This window comes from Polypterus senegalus, chromosome 3, assembly GCF_016835505.1.
Source record: "Polypterus senegalus isolate Bchr_013 chromosome 3, ASM1683550v1, whole genome shotgun sequence".
NCBI lineage: Eukaryota > Metazoa > Chordata > Cladistia > Polypteriformes > Polypteridae > Polypterus > Polypterus senegalus.
In genome coordinates this window covers 123,968,896-123,984,628 of record NC_053156.1, presented here as the reverse complement: position 1 = coordinate 123,984,628, position 15,733 = coordinate 123,968,896, and the positions used below count along the sequence as shown (strand labels likewise).

The window sequence follows — 15,733 nt, the reverse complement described above, 5'->3', positions numbered from 1 at the left end:
TCATCAATCCGGCCCACCTTAAATCCGTTCGCACCTCTCTGTCAGCGTCTTTTGTCCTGTAAATATGCCGATTAAGACAAGCAGCAAGCAGCCTGCTATTCCATACCCCACCATTGCAGAACGTTCACTAACTTCTCCCAGCTCATGCCTTGTTTGATTATCTGGGAGTGAACTGCTGGAGTTTTAGAGTGGAAATAGTTTCTACAGTAATATGTGTAAACACATTGTTAAAACAGAAGCTTTTTCATATTTTATTAATAAATGTTACAAAATGTAGGCATAAACTATAGAATGTGTAAAGCCTGAAGTCCAAAGATCAAATAAACACTTTCACAAAAGGTTCAAGGATGATACAACAGCTTCTGTGGCGTAGCGGTATGATTTGCTGACTTGTAATTAAGAGGCCACCGGTTTGATCCTGACTGCCTCCTATATTTACTGTTTTCAATAGTGAGCTGCTCTTATTGTTAATATTATACAGTACACACATACATTTGGTTTGCATCTGTAACGGACCATGTACATTTATAGTACTATACTTGTAAAAGTTACCTTTTTTTTTCACTTTTATTCTCTCACTCACAATCACGGTACATACTACTGCCCTAGGGATCTGACGCTGTTAGTTTTTATTTGAAACTGGGAATAACTGTAGATGTGAGTAGTGTTTTGAGGCAATGGAACTGGACAGTCTCTGATCTGGAGGGATAAAAGCTGACACACAAACGCTGGTGAATCTGCCTTCTTTGTATCTCGCCATCACTTTATTTTTTTTTTATTCAGTTTTATTGAGTGTTCCTTCTCACGCTGAATTAGTATGCACCTTATGGTGTATGATGTCAAAACAAAAAAAACACAGTCATAGGTATATACAGTATGATATTTTGAAGAAATCATTTTATGACCTGAATAGTACCAATCAAAAAACATTATTGCACTAATGCAATATTATTTGAAAATGAACAGCGTCAGATTGGGTTTGAATTTACGCTGGCGCTGTTACTTAGAGTTAGATCAGGAGAGGTGGCGGGGGTTTAGAGCGTGATCGTCATTGAGAGAATAACACTGGAAAAAGCTAACTTTTAAAAGTACCATAAATTTATACATAATGTCCCAAATATGGTTGCTTCATGTTCTCTCTACAGTACAGAATTCCCACAAAAAAAGGCATACAAAATTACAGAGTATATTTGCAGTTTCCGCTAACAATTATTAGTTAGGTTCTAAGGAAAAATCCGCGAATGGCTGAGTCCACGAACGCAGGCGTCTACTGTACTCTTAATGGAATATCAGCAACATATTTTTATGATACTGTATGAAGAAAAATTTCCCAAATTTTGCCAAAGCAAAATGTATTGGTGTATAAGACTCTCCCCAAAACATACAGTGAGGGTCATCTCTTAAAATACAAAATTTTACTTTCTTAAATTGTGTTTTGAAAAACTGAAGAGTCAATTAGAATTATTAAAGTGACACATTCTATCCAGTAAGGCATATTCTGAAACAGACAAGATGCTTCATGTCAGTCGATCTTGGATGACAAAAATTGGATATTGGAAATGGAGAGAAGAATTCAGTGTATTCTTAATGACTACGGAAAAAGGAAAGTTAACTTGCATTTACTGAGCTATTTTTCATTGGTACCACCAAGCAGGATAAGCAGTCTTCTACATTTTAGTATATATAAATTGCTGTCATGTGAGTAAGTAGGGCGAAGTGACACCTTTTATTGGCTAACTAAATAGATTACAAATGCATCAATCTATGGCTAACACGGTACAATACTCTGCTGCTTCTTGAGTAAGTGTGATATCCGTACTGTATATTACAATAATCTGGCTAAAAAAAATGAATAAATAAATGTTTGTCAAGATTTTTCCCCTTTCATTTTTATATATAGCTGGGAGGCTGGGCGCTTCTGGGAAAACCCCTCCTAAAAACGCTGACAGACTACCTTCACATTGCTCCCTTACTTGCTGGGTTTGCTTGCGGTCTGCTCTGTCGCGCGATATGTTTCCTGCGCGGTACTTCACATACTTAAAAGTCTGAACAGCACCTGTCAGTTTTGGAATTGTTTGTTTGCTTTTTTTCTCTCTCTCTCTCTGACACTCTTTGCTCCTGACGGAACTGTCATCTCTGTCTTGTCATGGAGCATGTTTAAACTTTTGGAAAAGTGACAAATGTTCGTTTGCAGTGTTTGAATAAAGTTTCTGTCTCTACAACCTCCTGTGTTTCTGTGCAAATCTGTGACCCAAGCGTGACAATATTAAATGTATATATTCCAGTGGTATGAGCTAGGAGCTTTAACAGTTGCAAAATATTTACAAAAATTGAGATGAAAATAGTGCTGGGCAGTATACCGATTCATACCGAAAACCGTTTTTTATTTTTGTTATGGTATGGATTTTTCTTATACCGCAACACTGGTTTAAATTGCCTAAACAACGTTTGGAACGTGGCGCAGTGGGAAACTGTTCAAGGGGGGACCTTTTTCACTGCTACACCGCTAATAACATACAACGGAGTACATGCGTGAGTGGAGGTGTTGTACGGGGGCTCTTTTTCACTGCTGCACCACTAAATAGGCATGCAACATGCGGAAGTGTAGGTATTGCGTGGTGAAAATGGACAGAGAACATTCCGAAACTGAAGCTGTAGCTGGCGATAAAATTGAACATGATGACACAGAAGAACTTGCTGAAAAAAAGGAGTCGCGTCCGTTGCCTGGAGATACTTTGGTTTTAAAAGGTCGGATGTGGACCATTATGATCAAATGTGTAAATACTGTTTCTATACTGCTGGATAATACTGCAAGCTAAGTTGTACTTGTTTTAATTTTTTTCAATACAGTGTAATGTACCTGGGTACTGTGTAATAGTGTGATGACATGTGGACATTTCGACATTCTCGACAATTCCACTTTAATCTCGATGCTTATGACGAGAATAAAGTCGACTTGTTCACTTTATTCTCGCCATTTCTACTTTATTCTCGCCATTTATGTCAAGATTAAAGTCGATATGTTGACTTTATTCTCGTAATTTGTCATTAAAGTAGAACATCATAAACTAAACTTCATCGTAAAATGAATATTTAATTTACTAGATTTTCTCAAACCCTGTCATAAGTTATATACAGTTAGGTCCTTAAATATTTGGACAGTGACAACTTTTTTATAATTTTGGTTCTGTACATTACCACAGTGAATTTTAAATGAAATAACTCAGATGCAGTTGAAGTGCTTTAATTCAGTGGGGTGAACAAAACGATTGCATAAAAATGTGAGGCAACTAAAGCATTTTTTAACACAATCCCTTCATTTCAGGGGCTCAAAAGTAATTGGACAATTGACTCAAAGGCTATTTCATGGGCAGGTGTGGGCAAGTCCGTCGTTATGTCATTATCAATTAAGCAGATAAAAGGCCTGGAGTTGATTTGAGGTGTGGTGCTTGCATGTGGAAGATTTTGCTGTGAACAGACAACATGCGGTCAAAGGAGCTCTCCATGCAGGTGACATTGCTACAATATTACAAGTGGCAAAATCTACAGTTTGGTACATCCTGAGAAAGAAAGCAAGCACTGGTGAACTCAGCAATGCAAAGAGACCTGGACATCCACGGAAGACAACAGTGGTGGATGATTGCAGAATCATTTCCATGGTGAAGAGAAACCCCTTCACAACAGCCAACCAAGTGAACAACACTCTCCAGGGTGTAGGCGTATCGATATCCAAGTCTACCATAAAGAGAAGACAGCATGAAAGTAAATACAGAGGGTGCAGTGCAAGGTGCAATCCACTCATAAGCCTCAAGAATAGAAAGGCTAGATTGGACTTTGCTAAAGAACATCTAAAAAAGCCAGCACAGTTCTGGAAAAACATTCTTTGGACAGATGAAACCAAGATCAACCTCTACCAGAATGATGGCAAGAAAAAAGTATGGAGAAGGCGTGGAACAGCTCATTATCCAAAACGTACCACATTATCTGTAAAACACGGTGGAGGCAGTGTGATGGCTTGGGCATGCATGGCTGCCAGTAGCACTGGGACACTAGTGTTTATTGATGATGTGACACAGGACAGAAGCAGCCGAATGAATTCTGAGGTGTTCAGAGACATACTGTCTGCTCAAATCCAGCTAAATGCAGTCAAATTGATTGCCCGGCGTTTCATGATACAGATGGACAATGACCCAAAACATACAGCCAAAGCAACCCAGGAGTTTATTAAAACAAAGAAGTGGAAAATTCTTGAATGGCCAAGTCAGTCACCTGATCTTAACCCAATTGAGCATGCATTTCACTTGTTGAAGACTAAACTTCGGACAGAAAGGCCCACAAACAAACAGCAACTGAAAGACGCTGCAGTAAAGGCCTGGCAGAGCATTAAAAAAGAGGAAACCCAGCATCTGGTGATGTCCATGAGTTCAAGACTTCAGGCTGTCATTGCCAGCAAAGGGTTTTCAACCAAGTATTAGAAATGAACATTTTATTTCCAGTTATTTAATTTGTCCAATTACTTTTGAGCCCCTAAAATAAAAGGATTGTGTTAAAAAAATACTTTAGTTCCCTTACATTTTTATGCAATCTTTTTGTTCAACCCACTGAATTAAAGCTGAAAGCCTGCACTTCAACTGCATCTGAGTTGTTTAATTTAAAATTCATTGTGGTAAAGTACAGAACCAAAATTAGAATAAAGTTGTCTCTGTCCAAATATTTATGGACCTAACTGTAGCACATTAAATGCTTTGTGTCAAGTGTTCCCTGAGCCATGTTAAATTGGTATGTGCTTCTTAAACTGACTTCCTCTTCTACTGAGGACGCACCGGCAGCGATCGCTGCACAGAATACATTCACTTCATGATATTCCTGCTCCCTGAACATTTAGAATGCTAAGATAAATACTTGATATAATTTACATGATGAAATGCATTAAAGCATGTATTAATCATGTGGGGGCACGGCGGCGTGGAGGTTGTACTGCTGCCTCGCAGCAAGGGGGTCTAGGGTGTACCCTGCCTTGAATTTGCATGTTTTTTTGGTGGGTTTACTCAGTGTGCTTCAGTTTCCTTTCAAAGTCATGTAGGATGCGGGGTTTTGTTATGCTATATTGACCCTGCTAGTGTATGTTTTGCTCGTATTCACCCTGCGATGTGCTGGCACCCCGTTCAGGATTTGCTCCTGCCTCGCACACAATGCTTGCTGGGATGGGCGCATCCCTGAATGGATGGCATAATTAAACATGTATAACGAAGATTTTTTTAAAGTTCTGAACACTCCGTGGTCTACGTTTATAACGAGTTTTAATTTCACAATGATGTTTATTGTGTGGTGATTGGTTAGATGGAGAAAGAAAAAGGAAGGATAGGAGCTGAGGGTTTGGTACATCAGACAGAGACAGCATGCATGCAATAAAGAAAGCCCACTCAGAAGAACATCCATTGAATTCTGTACTCGTGTCTCTGACCACCAGATCACAAACCCAACATTTAAACAATATTTAAGTTAAACCTGTGCGATACCCATTCATACAACCAGTTTTCTGGAGCCCCGTCACTCCTACCATAAAGTTCTCTACACTGAACGTTCCTACCGCCACACTACTGTGCATGTTTAATACCTGCTTTAATGCATTTCATCCTGAAAATGATATCAAGTATATATCTTAGCATTCTAAATTTTCAGAGAGCAGGAATATCATGAAATGAATGTATTCTGTGCGGTGATCGCTGCCGGCACCTCCTCTTAGTGCGGAGGAAGTCAGTTTAAGAAGCGTAGTGATTAACAACTGGGTCGGGGAACACTTAACACAAAGCATTTAATGTGCTACATTAACTTATGACAGGGTTTGAGACAATCTAGAGAAAAGCCAAGCAAAATGACACCTTTTATTGGCTAACTAAAAAGATTACAGTATACAGGCTTTTGAGGCAACTCAGGCCCCTTCTTCAGGCAAGATGAAAATCTAGTAAATTGAACATTGATTTTAGGATGAAGTTTTGTTTACGATATTCTACTTTAATTATAAAATAAACTGAGAATAAAGTGGAAATGTTGACTTATAATCTCGACATAAGCGTCTAAATTAAAGTGGAAATGTCGAGAATAAAGTCAACATGTCGACTTTATTCTCTACATGTACAGTAGTTTTCTTCCCTATGTCCGTATTTTTTTTTCTTCACTTTGGCCCTAATACATTTCCGTAGGGCTATACAACAAATAGCATTATAAATACAAGTTGCAGTTTTATTATTTATGTACAAACCGGATTCCAAAAAAGTTGGGACACTAAACAAATTGTGAATAAAAACTGAATGCAATGATGTGGAGATGGCAAATGTCAATATTTTATTTGTAATAGAACGTAGATGACAGATCAAACGTTTAATCCGAGTAAATGTATCATTTTAAGAAAAAATATGTTGATTCAAAATTTCACGGTGTCAACAAATCCCAAAAAAGTTGGGACAAGTAGCAATAAGAGGCTGGAAAAAGTAAATTTGAGCATAACGAAGAGATGGAAGACCAATAAACACTAATTAGGTCAATTGGCAACATGATTGGGTATAAAAAGAGCTTCTCAGAGTGGCAGTGTCTCTCAGAAGCCAAGATGGGTAGAGGATCACCAATTCCCACAATGTTGCGCAGAAAGATAGTGGAGCAATATCAGAAAGGTGTTACCCAGCGAAAAATTGCAAAGACTTTGCATCTATCATCATCAACTGTGCATAACATCATCCGAAGATTCAGAGAATCTGGAACAATCTCTGTGCGTAAGGGTCAAGGCCGTAAAACCATACTGGATGCCCGTGATCTCCGGGCCCTTAAACGACACTGCACCACAAACAGGAATGCTACTGTAAAGGAAATCACAGAATGGGCTCAGGAATACTTCCAGAAACCATTGTCAGTGAACACAATCCACCGTGCCATCCGCCGTTGCCAGCTGAAACTCTACAGTGCAAAGAAGAAGCCATTTCTAAGCAAGATCCACAAGCTCAGGCGTTGTCACTGGGCCAGGGATCATTTAAAATGGAGTGTGGCAAAATGGAAGACTGTTCTGTGGTCAGGCGAGTCACGATTCAAAGTTCTTTTTGGAAATCTGGGACGCCATGTCATCCGGACCAAAGAGGACAAGGACAACCCAAGTTGTTATCAGCGCTCAGTTCAGAAGCCTGCATCTCTGATGGTATGGGGTTGCATGAGTGCGTGTGGCATGGGCAGCTTGCATGTCTGGAAAGGCACCATCAATGCAGAAAAATATATTCAGGTTCTAGAACAACATATGCTCCCATCCAGACGTCATCTCTTTCAGGGAAGACCCTGCATTTTTCAACAAGATAATGCCAGACCACATTCTGCATCAATCACAACATCATGGCTGCGTAGGAGAAGGATCCGGGTACTGAAATGGCCAGTCTGCAGTCCAGATCTTTCACCTATAGAGAACATTTGGCATCATAAAGAGGAAGGTGCGACAAAGAAGGCCCAAGACGACTGAACAGTTAGAGGCCTGTATTAGACAAGAATGGGAGAGCATTCCTATTTCTAAACTTGAGAAACTGGTCTCCTCGGTCCCCAGACGTCTGTTGAGTGTTGTAAGAAGAAGGGGAGATGCCACACAGTGGTGAAAATGGCCTTGTCCCAACTTTTTTGGGATTTGTTGACACCATGAAATTCTGAATCAACATATTTTTCCCTTAAAATGATACATTTTCTCAGTTTAAACTTTTGTTCCGTGATTTATGTTCTATTCTGAATAAAATATTAGAAGTTGGCACCTCCACATCATTGCATTCAGTTTTTATTCACGATTTGTATAGTGTCCCAACTTTTTTGAAATCCGGTTTGTATATAGCTTAGCTTGAAGCAAGGTCCAAATTAATGCAATTTGTCTTAATGATGGTTCAGTTGGTAAAGATGTCATCACCAAGTTGCACTTGTTTTATTTTATTTTAATTTGGTGAATACTGTGTAATGCACCTGGGCTTGAAGTCTTAAAATAATATTTCAGCTATCAGTAATAATACTATTATTGATTTTATTGTTATTATTTATTAGTTTAAATATTATGCGGTTTAATGATGGTAAAGTTGTTTAAAAAGTCACTTTATCGTGTCAGTGGACAGAGATTGTTAACATTAACAGAAAGTGTAGTTGGTTTACAAAAAATATTGACTATTTATTTCTTTTCTAAGACATGTTTAGTGCAATACATCTTTTGACAAGCACCTCTGGATATTTTACTAAGTCTAAATGCCTCAATGGATGGTTGAAAATATGTTGTCAAAATTATAGTTTAAGTTGTCTGCAAATTTTGTTCAATTAAAAGGTTCTATATTTTGACTGCATCTGTCATGCAATGTGATTCCTTCTCTTCATTAGTGCCACCCCCTTGAAAACTATAACTTTATGGGGCAATGCAAACCTGTATTAATACTTGTGGGCACATTAAAATGTTTATTTGCACATTGACAGTTGAATAGGTTATTCTTAGCCAGTCTACTGCAGTAATTGCAGTGGAAAATGTGGTTAACATCCACTCATGCATGGGGAAAAAAATACCATTGAATACCATGAAACCGGAATAATGTAGAAAAATACCATGATATAGAATTTTGGTCATACCGCCCAGCACTAGATGACAACCATATCTTGGCTGTGAAATAGACTCTTTTGTTTGCAGTAGATACATTGGCCTTTTTGTAACAGTTATACAGTGAATCTATTAATAAATTACAACAGATTTCCCTTTAATGTATTTATTTTCATTAGAGAATACATCCTCCTCAAAATGCAATCACTTACACCTTTTGTGTAAATTTAAACAACCAGTCTACCTATTCACCACATTCAATCACGTTATTATCAAATTAAAAGTTTTGCTCTAAAATTCACTTATTTATTTACACTTAGTGGTCAATATAAAGGTTTATCGATAAGCCTTGTCATAGTCCCTTTATGCTGAGTACATTAAAGGTGATGTATGTTTATTTTGAATTGTTGTTGAGAGACTGAGGTGACATTGACATACTTTGGAACAGGACTCTTGAAGAACTTAATGTAATTTCTTTAGTTACCTTAATGATGTAAGCTTACATTTTGCCCTGAAGTTCATGTAAAAAAACACCTAGAATTCCAAAAAATATAGGATCAGTGCAACTATTTTAGTATACCTGCTGTTTGGAATATTTTATTCCAGGAGTTCACTTTCACACTGCTGTTCTTATAAAGAATTTTTATCTGTCAGTTTTTCACTTGCCAAAAGGTATACTTGGATTTAAAATTTTGTAATTTGTTTTTAATGTTATTTATCTTGTAAATTATTTAATATTATCTAAAATGCAATCCAATCAAAAATACAAACTTTAGAGAATGCCAAAATAAAAAAAATGTTATGCATTGTGTCATAACCAGTACTCACCCCTGATTATTTGATGGAATCATTATAAGATTTTTCAGATATTTTGAAACATCTAAAGAAACGTAGAACAGGACTAGCGAGACAGCACATATTTTAGAATAACTTTAATTCATTTTGCCAAATTCCGGAAGGCTTTGCGTTGTTCATTGCATAGAAAATGTAATTTTTTCTAGTTTAAGATAATATATCACTTTCCCACTGAATTGTAGAGAGTGGGTTAGCATTCTCCTGGTTAAGCAAGATAGTGCAACAGGCAAGCAATGGTATAAAAAAGTCACAATAAATGTATCATTGTATAATCTTACCTCATTTGATGTTACTTCATACTATATCATTAAAGGATTATGAATAATTGTGAATCTAATACAATGTAACAGATAAGTCCTAGTTTTTTAGAAAACTTAATAAATCAAAGCTTCATTGTGGTCAGTCTGATGCAATCTGTCCTACCTTGTGGAGGAGCAGCTCCTAGCATTTTTTTTTATCCTATTAAAAAAAGACATTAAAAATGTTCATATATATGCTATTCAGAAATGTATTTCAGCCTCATTACAGCATTTTCTACCCTTAATCTTTGGAATGGTCTGCAGAGTCTCTGACTAACTTGAGCAAAATGTGCCATTAAAAAGGGCCTCTCTTAATTTCACTGAAAAATGTGCCACAAGAGCAAATGAACAAGAACGTTTCATTTACTTACCTGAATCGTAATCTGTGGACTGTCTGGCAGAATCATTTTCTGAAGTAAGTGGGGTTTTTCGTCGCTGTAGTTTTCCATTAGCCACATTCACATATTCCATTTGGCAATGCATTGTTAAAATCTTCCCTATTTTAAAAGAACATGTTCAAAGCAGTCAAGGAAAATAAAAATGAATAGTTCTATTTACTACTTTCAGATGTTATTCTGCAAAGTCAACTGATTCATTCACTCCTCAACAAAAGCATTATTTGCCATTTAGTTAAAAAGCTGAAATTTGGCAGAATGGTACATCTAGGTCACTAGGTTTCTGCTAAGCAAGGACATTTCATTATGTTAATATTTAGGATTAAATATGCCGAAAAACTAAAGGCCCCAAAATCTCAAAAATACCTTGAAGAATTTTATTGAAATTTGGTGATGGTAAAGAAAAAGGAAATTAGCTGACATGTCTTTATATTTGTCAATAACAACGTTGTAGCAATCAGGCTATTCAAATGCATCCTGTCCTTTTCTCAGCACAGTGCTATGAAGTGATTGTGCTGAGTTATGGGGCTTGCCATGCAAATGAAGGCCACCATTAGAGCAGCAGCCCTAAGAAGGCAAAGTGTTCTGCACAGGAAAAAGTGAGGGGATCAGACTTTGAAGGGGCTCTTTGATTTCATATACTAACGTCAACACACTGTGATCTCAAAAGCTGCCAAACCCCACTTCTCGATGTTGTATACTGTACTAAAATAAAAGTCTTCCGATCTCTAAGGATGACAAAACCCCTAAATGTAATGCTTGAGTGAATTAAGTAAACAAATGTAAATTGTAAATATATGATAATAATAGTAATTATTGTTATAGTGAAAAATTGCAAAATTCCCATTATTTCTACTGCTTACCTGTTTCACTTTTAAAGAATAGTTTACTCAACAATTACATCAAGAAAAGCCAAGGCCAGTCAGTAGGAAAAGCAAGAATTGTTCAACAGAAGGAATGTTTAATGTGCAATTGTATGTAGCATATTGAAGAGTAAGAAGCGTCATTGAACTAATAATATTAATCCCTAGTTATGAAAAAAAAAACCCACTACAAATATTGTATACAAAAAAAGTACTGAGTTAGTTGCATAGTATTCCTGCTACTTCCAGTTAACCAATACTGAGGCCCACTGTCTTTGGAAATTTCCTGCATGTAGTCAGGTAACACATCTAGTTATATCATAAATGTTCATTCATGGTGAATGCATCCAAAAACCAAGTATTAATCGGCTAATTTTCTTATCTGCTCAGTCCAGAGTAAACATGAGAGCAGTAGAGGCCTGCACTGGATTGCTAGTCTAACACAGGGCTTTAATGTTGGGTTATGCTTCAAAATAATTTTGTAGCTTGTCAAAGGGAAGAAAAAATATATTCTCACATCGAAATTCAGTAAATCTCAAAACACATGTTAAATTTAAATCTTTTAAGCTCTTTTTATATAGTGATATTTTCTCATATACAGATTCTCATAAAATTTACACTGCATATTAAAGTAATATAAAAAATACACAATTATTTTGTTTCATGATTCTTATATCAGAGGTTAATATTCCTGGACTTTCATTAGAACGAGCTATTTCCACAACTTTAAGTAGATCTGTTTAATTTAGTGAATAACACATAAATGACTGCCTTAATAATAATAATAATAATAATAATAATAATACTTTGCATTTATATCGCACTTTTCTCACTACTCAAAGCGCTCAGCAGTTGCAGGTTAAGGGAATTGCTGAGGGGCCCAACAGAGCAGAGTCCCTTTTGGCATTTACAGGATTCGAACCGGCAACCTTTCGATTGCCAGAACTACAGTAATAACTGAAGGCTAAGTTACAAAAATTTTTTTGAAGTTGGTTCTTCAGAATTAAGGAATTCTGGCAGGTAGAAACAAATATTGTGAAAACAAGATACCCAGAATTTCACAAAGAGCTGAGGTACCAGACTATAACCTAGGTAACTGTTATCTGGCAAGGTTTGGAAAGGTGGTGAATAGTGTGTCAGGCCACAATGTAATGCTGTCTTTTCCATAGGGTTACTTCTAATGCCATTGTGGTTGTTCACACGTGTCTAATCGGTGTGGATAAGGTAGAGCCATAGTCAGTGGAAGAGTTCACAGATCCTCTCTTCCTGGCTGTAGGCACATGAGATAAATAGTTAAGATGCAGTGTCACAACCAAATCCTTTCCCTGTGCCCTTGTTAAATCAGTCGCCATAACATTAATTTCAGACTCACACATACAGCAGTATATACTAATTGGTGTTAATATTTTGTTTTCATCTTGTACAGGGGTTTTGTCTTCGACAATAAGAACAACCTTCAGATGAGAGGCTTGGTTGTGCTACTTATTTCTAAAGCTGCTGGTCCTAGTTTAGCTGCTGATGCCCCTCTTGAACAAGATATGGTTAGTGGAATATACCCAAGGTAAGCATTAAAGAAATAAAATAAACATTTTTAGAAGACTGTTTCATACTTATTACTAAAATAACAATGTTTTATGTTTTTTTTTGTTTGGCTGACTAAAAGAAAACATCCACCAAATATGCTATAGAAATAAATGCAGTTGTTGTGTGATCACTCTGATGGAGTTACAAACTCCAGTGGCTGAGATTGCAGAGACTCTACATACCAGTAGACGTTTTATGGGAGAGTAGAAAAAGAGAAAGCCATTGCTAAAAACACACACACACACACACACAACTTTTCAGCTAGAGTTTGCCAAAAGGCACATGGCAGATTCTGAAGTCAGTCAGAAGGAGATTCAATGGTCTGATGAGGTTACACTTGAGTTTTCTTGCCTTCTGATTAAGCCCCATGTTTGGTATGAGTTATATACTGCAAATTATCAAAACCACGCCATCCTCACCATGAAGCATGGTGAAGGCATGCATCATGCTATGGGGATTCTTTTCTGCAACAGGCCTTGGAAGTCTTGTGAGGGTATAGGATAACATAAGTTCAACAAAATACTGTACATGGATATCCAGAGGAAATCGAATACAGTATGAAAGAAACCTGTGTCTTGGGAGAAGCTTTGCTTTCCAGAAAAACAGTGACCCCAAGGATAAAGACAAAGCTACACAGTAATGGTTTAAAACAACAATGTTAATGTTCTGCATTGGCAAAATCAGAGTCCAGATTTCAATACAACTGAGAATTTAGGGCTGGACTTGAGAAAGGCTTTTCACTTATGATCCACAAGCACTTGGTCCTAGAGAGCCATAATGGCTGCTGTTTTTTTATTCTAACCCAGTTGTTTAATTAGAAACCAATTGTTGCCAATAACAGATCTTATTTAAATTTCTTGGCTTGTTAGGGCTTTCATTCTGCCATGTCAGGTTGTTCCTATATCATAGATTTTTTATTTATTTCCACGGATATCGTCCAAGAGATTTGTTACCTGAAGTACAGGAGTAATTCTCAGTCCATCGCTTTCTTGTCTTCATTTTCCATCCAAATATTTTATTGAACCACATAGTTCATAATGATTACACACAGGTGTGAATGGAAACAAGTTAGATTGAGAGTTGCTGTAGCTTTTGTAATGTACATCTTATTGCTGAGAATGACTAAAAATGTGAAAATGGAAGTTTAAGACTAAAATAGTGTAAAGTTTAAGACTCAATTTAGTGTGGGGAATCTTAACAAGTGAGACAACTAAAATGAGGTATGAAAATGTGGCTTGTGCAATATGTGCTTCAACAGCAGTGATTGAATGCTCATTGCGAATCTACGTCGGAATGGTCCTCTGGGACTGACTTTGTAGAACCCCTGCTTTAATCAATTCAGTTGCTACAGTCTTGCAAAGTCTTTGAAAATGATTAAATTGTTCATGTCATGCAGGATGATTAGGGTTCTCTAAATCCTTTACAAGTGTAGATTATGTATAATAATGGTGTGTTTTAAGTTCAGGAAACCCATGTGCCAATCAGATCACCCAAGCTGATGTCTCACATACCAGAGTAGATTGTCAATGCAATGGACACTAAAGATAAACATGACAGTTTTACAAATTTCTGCCATTTCAAGACAACTATTGAAACTTGTTCTGTTCGTTAGATCAAAGACCTCATATCTAAATAAAATAGTTTGGATCTTAACCATGAATTTGGACATTAGCAGCTGGAATATATTTGAGGAGAGAAACTTAACTAAGACATTCTGCAGTTGGTGTGTGTTGGTTCATTAAATTTAAAATAACACAAGCTGTTCTGCTATACAAGAAGTATCCAACCACTCTGTGAATATAGCCTGAAAAAGTCTTATGTAACAAAAAACATAAGGACATCTTATCTTGATGGACATTTGGCTGTCTCAGAAGGACTTCTTTTGGTCTGAATTAATATTAAACCAACTTCAGCACAAAATAGGCGTTTTTTGTTTTTGTGAAGAAAACTGTACAGAAATATGAACTATACTGTTGAGGTAAAGGTGCTTGCCCATTTTATATTGAATTGGATTCAAAAGTAATATATAGACAACAAAACAAAAAAACTGGAAACAAATGAATTAACATTTACTAATAAGGATTCTTGTGATTTATGGTGCAACCCCAACATAAAATTAAATTATTAGATTTGAAGGAGTATTGACAGGATACCCTTTGATTTTAAACTAAGATTTCAGGTCTCATACTTCATTTAATCTTAAGTGGGATATAAATCCCTGACATTTCATAGCTATATTTAACTAAATAATCCTTAATGAATGTATGGAGACAACTGATTTAATGGTATTAAACTATTTTTAAATTATTATGTCTGCCTATTATAATGTCTTGATTTTTGGAATTTTCTATTGAGTGTTTACTAGAAGATTGCACTGAATATTCACAATTTTGAGCATTATTTCTTTTTTTTACCATTTTTCTATTTATTTATTACCTCATTACTTCTAACAATGATTTATATATCCGTCAAAAGCATGCTTTGTTGAAAGAATAATCTATGAAATATGCTTATACTGAATTAATTCACTGATATTTTCTCTTCAGTAAATGAACGCTTAATCAATATACTCATTATCAGACTCCTAACATTATAATGTGAATAACACTCTTCTTTGAAACCGTATTTTTAAGAAGACCTTTCAAGTCAAGTTTGCCAACAAGTCATGGTGATTACTAGTGCTTGAGCTCTGACCAGACCACACATTTCAACCAATCCATTTCTGTGCCCCTAACTGCTAACTACTATCTTAGTCTTCTTGGACTTCGCTCATCTGGTAACAGGATGTCTCAGGTCACCCAAAGAATCCATTCAGAAGATTTTGGCTTTCTGAAGAAGTCATTGAACCCTACAGGAGATGTTTATGAATCCAAATCTTCATGCTGAGAGATGATAAAGAATCTCCTTATGAAATCAATGATCTGACTGCCAATATGTAGACGTGTTTTCTGATTGGAGTGGAAATGACCAATGTCACTATGGAGTATTTGAAAAAGGTAAACTTTCTATAGTAAAGTGCATCCAAAAATAGCAATTAAATTGGAGTCACGTACATTGAAATTGTGGCACATAAACTAAACACAGTAGACCTTGAGGCAGAGGTGGGTAGTAACGAGTTACATTTACTTGAGTAACTTTTAAAAA

The 15,733-nt window shown here is 36.4% G+C and overlaps 1 protein-coding gene across 1 annotated transcript in view; it reads left to right on the top strand.

Annotated features, from left to right (window-relative positions):
• The window catches only part of pdss2 (prenyl (decaprenyl) diphosphate synthase, subunit 2), a 235,382-nt gene that overhangs the window by 89,552 nt on the left and 130,097 nt on the right, over window positions 1-15,733 (top strand). The window contains exon 2 of the mRNA XM_039747880.1: window positions 12,432-12,566. Within this exon, the coding sequence (XP_039603814.1) occupies window positions 12,432-12,566 (135 nt within the window). The remainder of the gene's footprint in view (window positions 1-12,431; window positions 12,567-15,733) is intronic.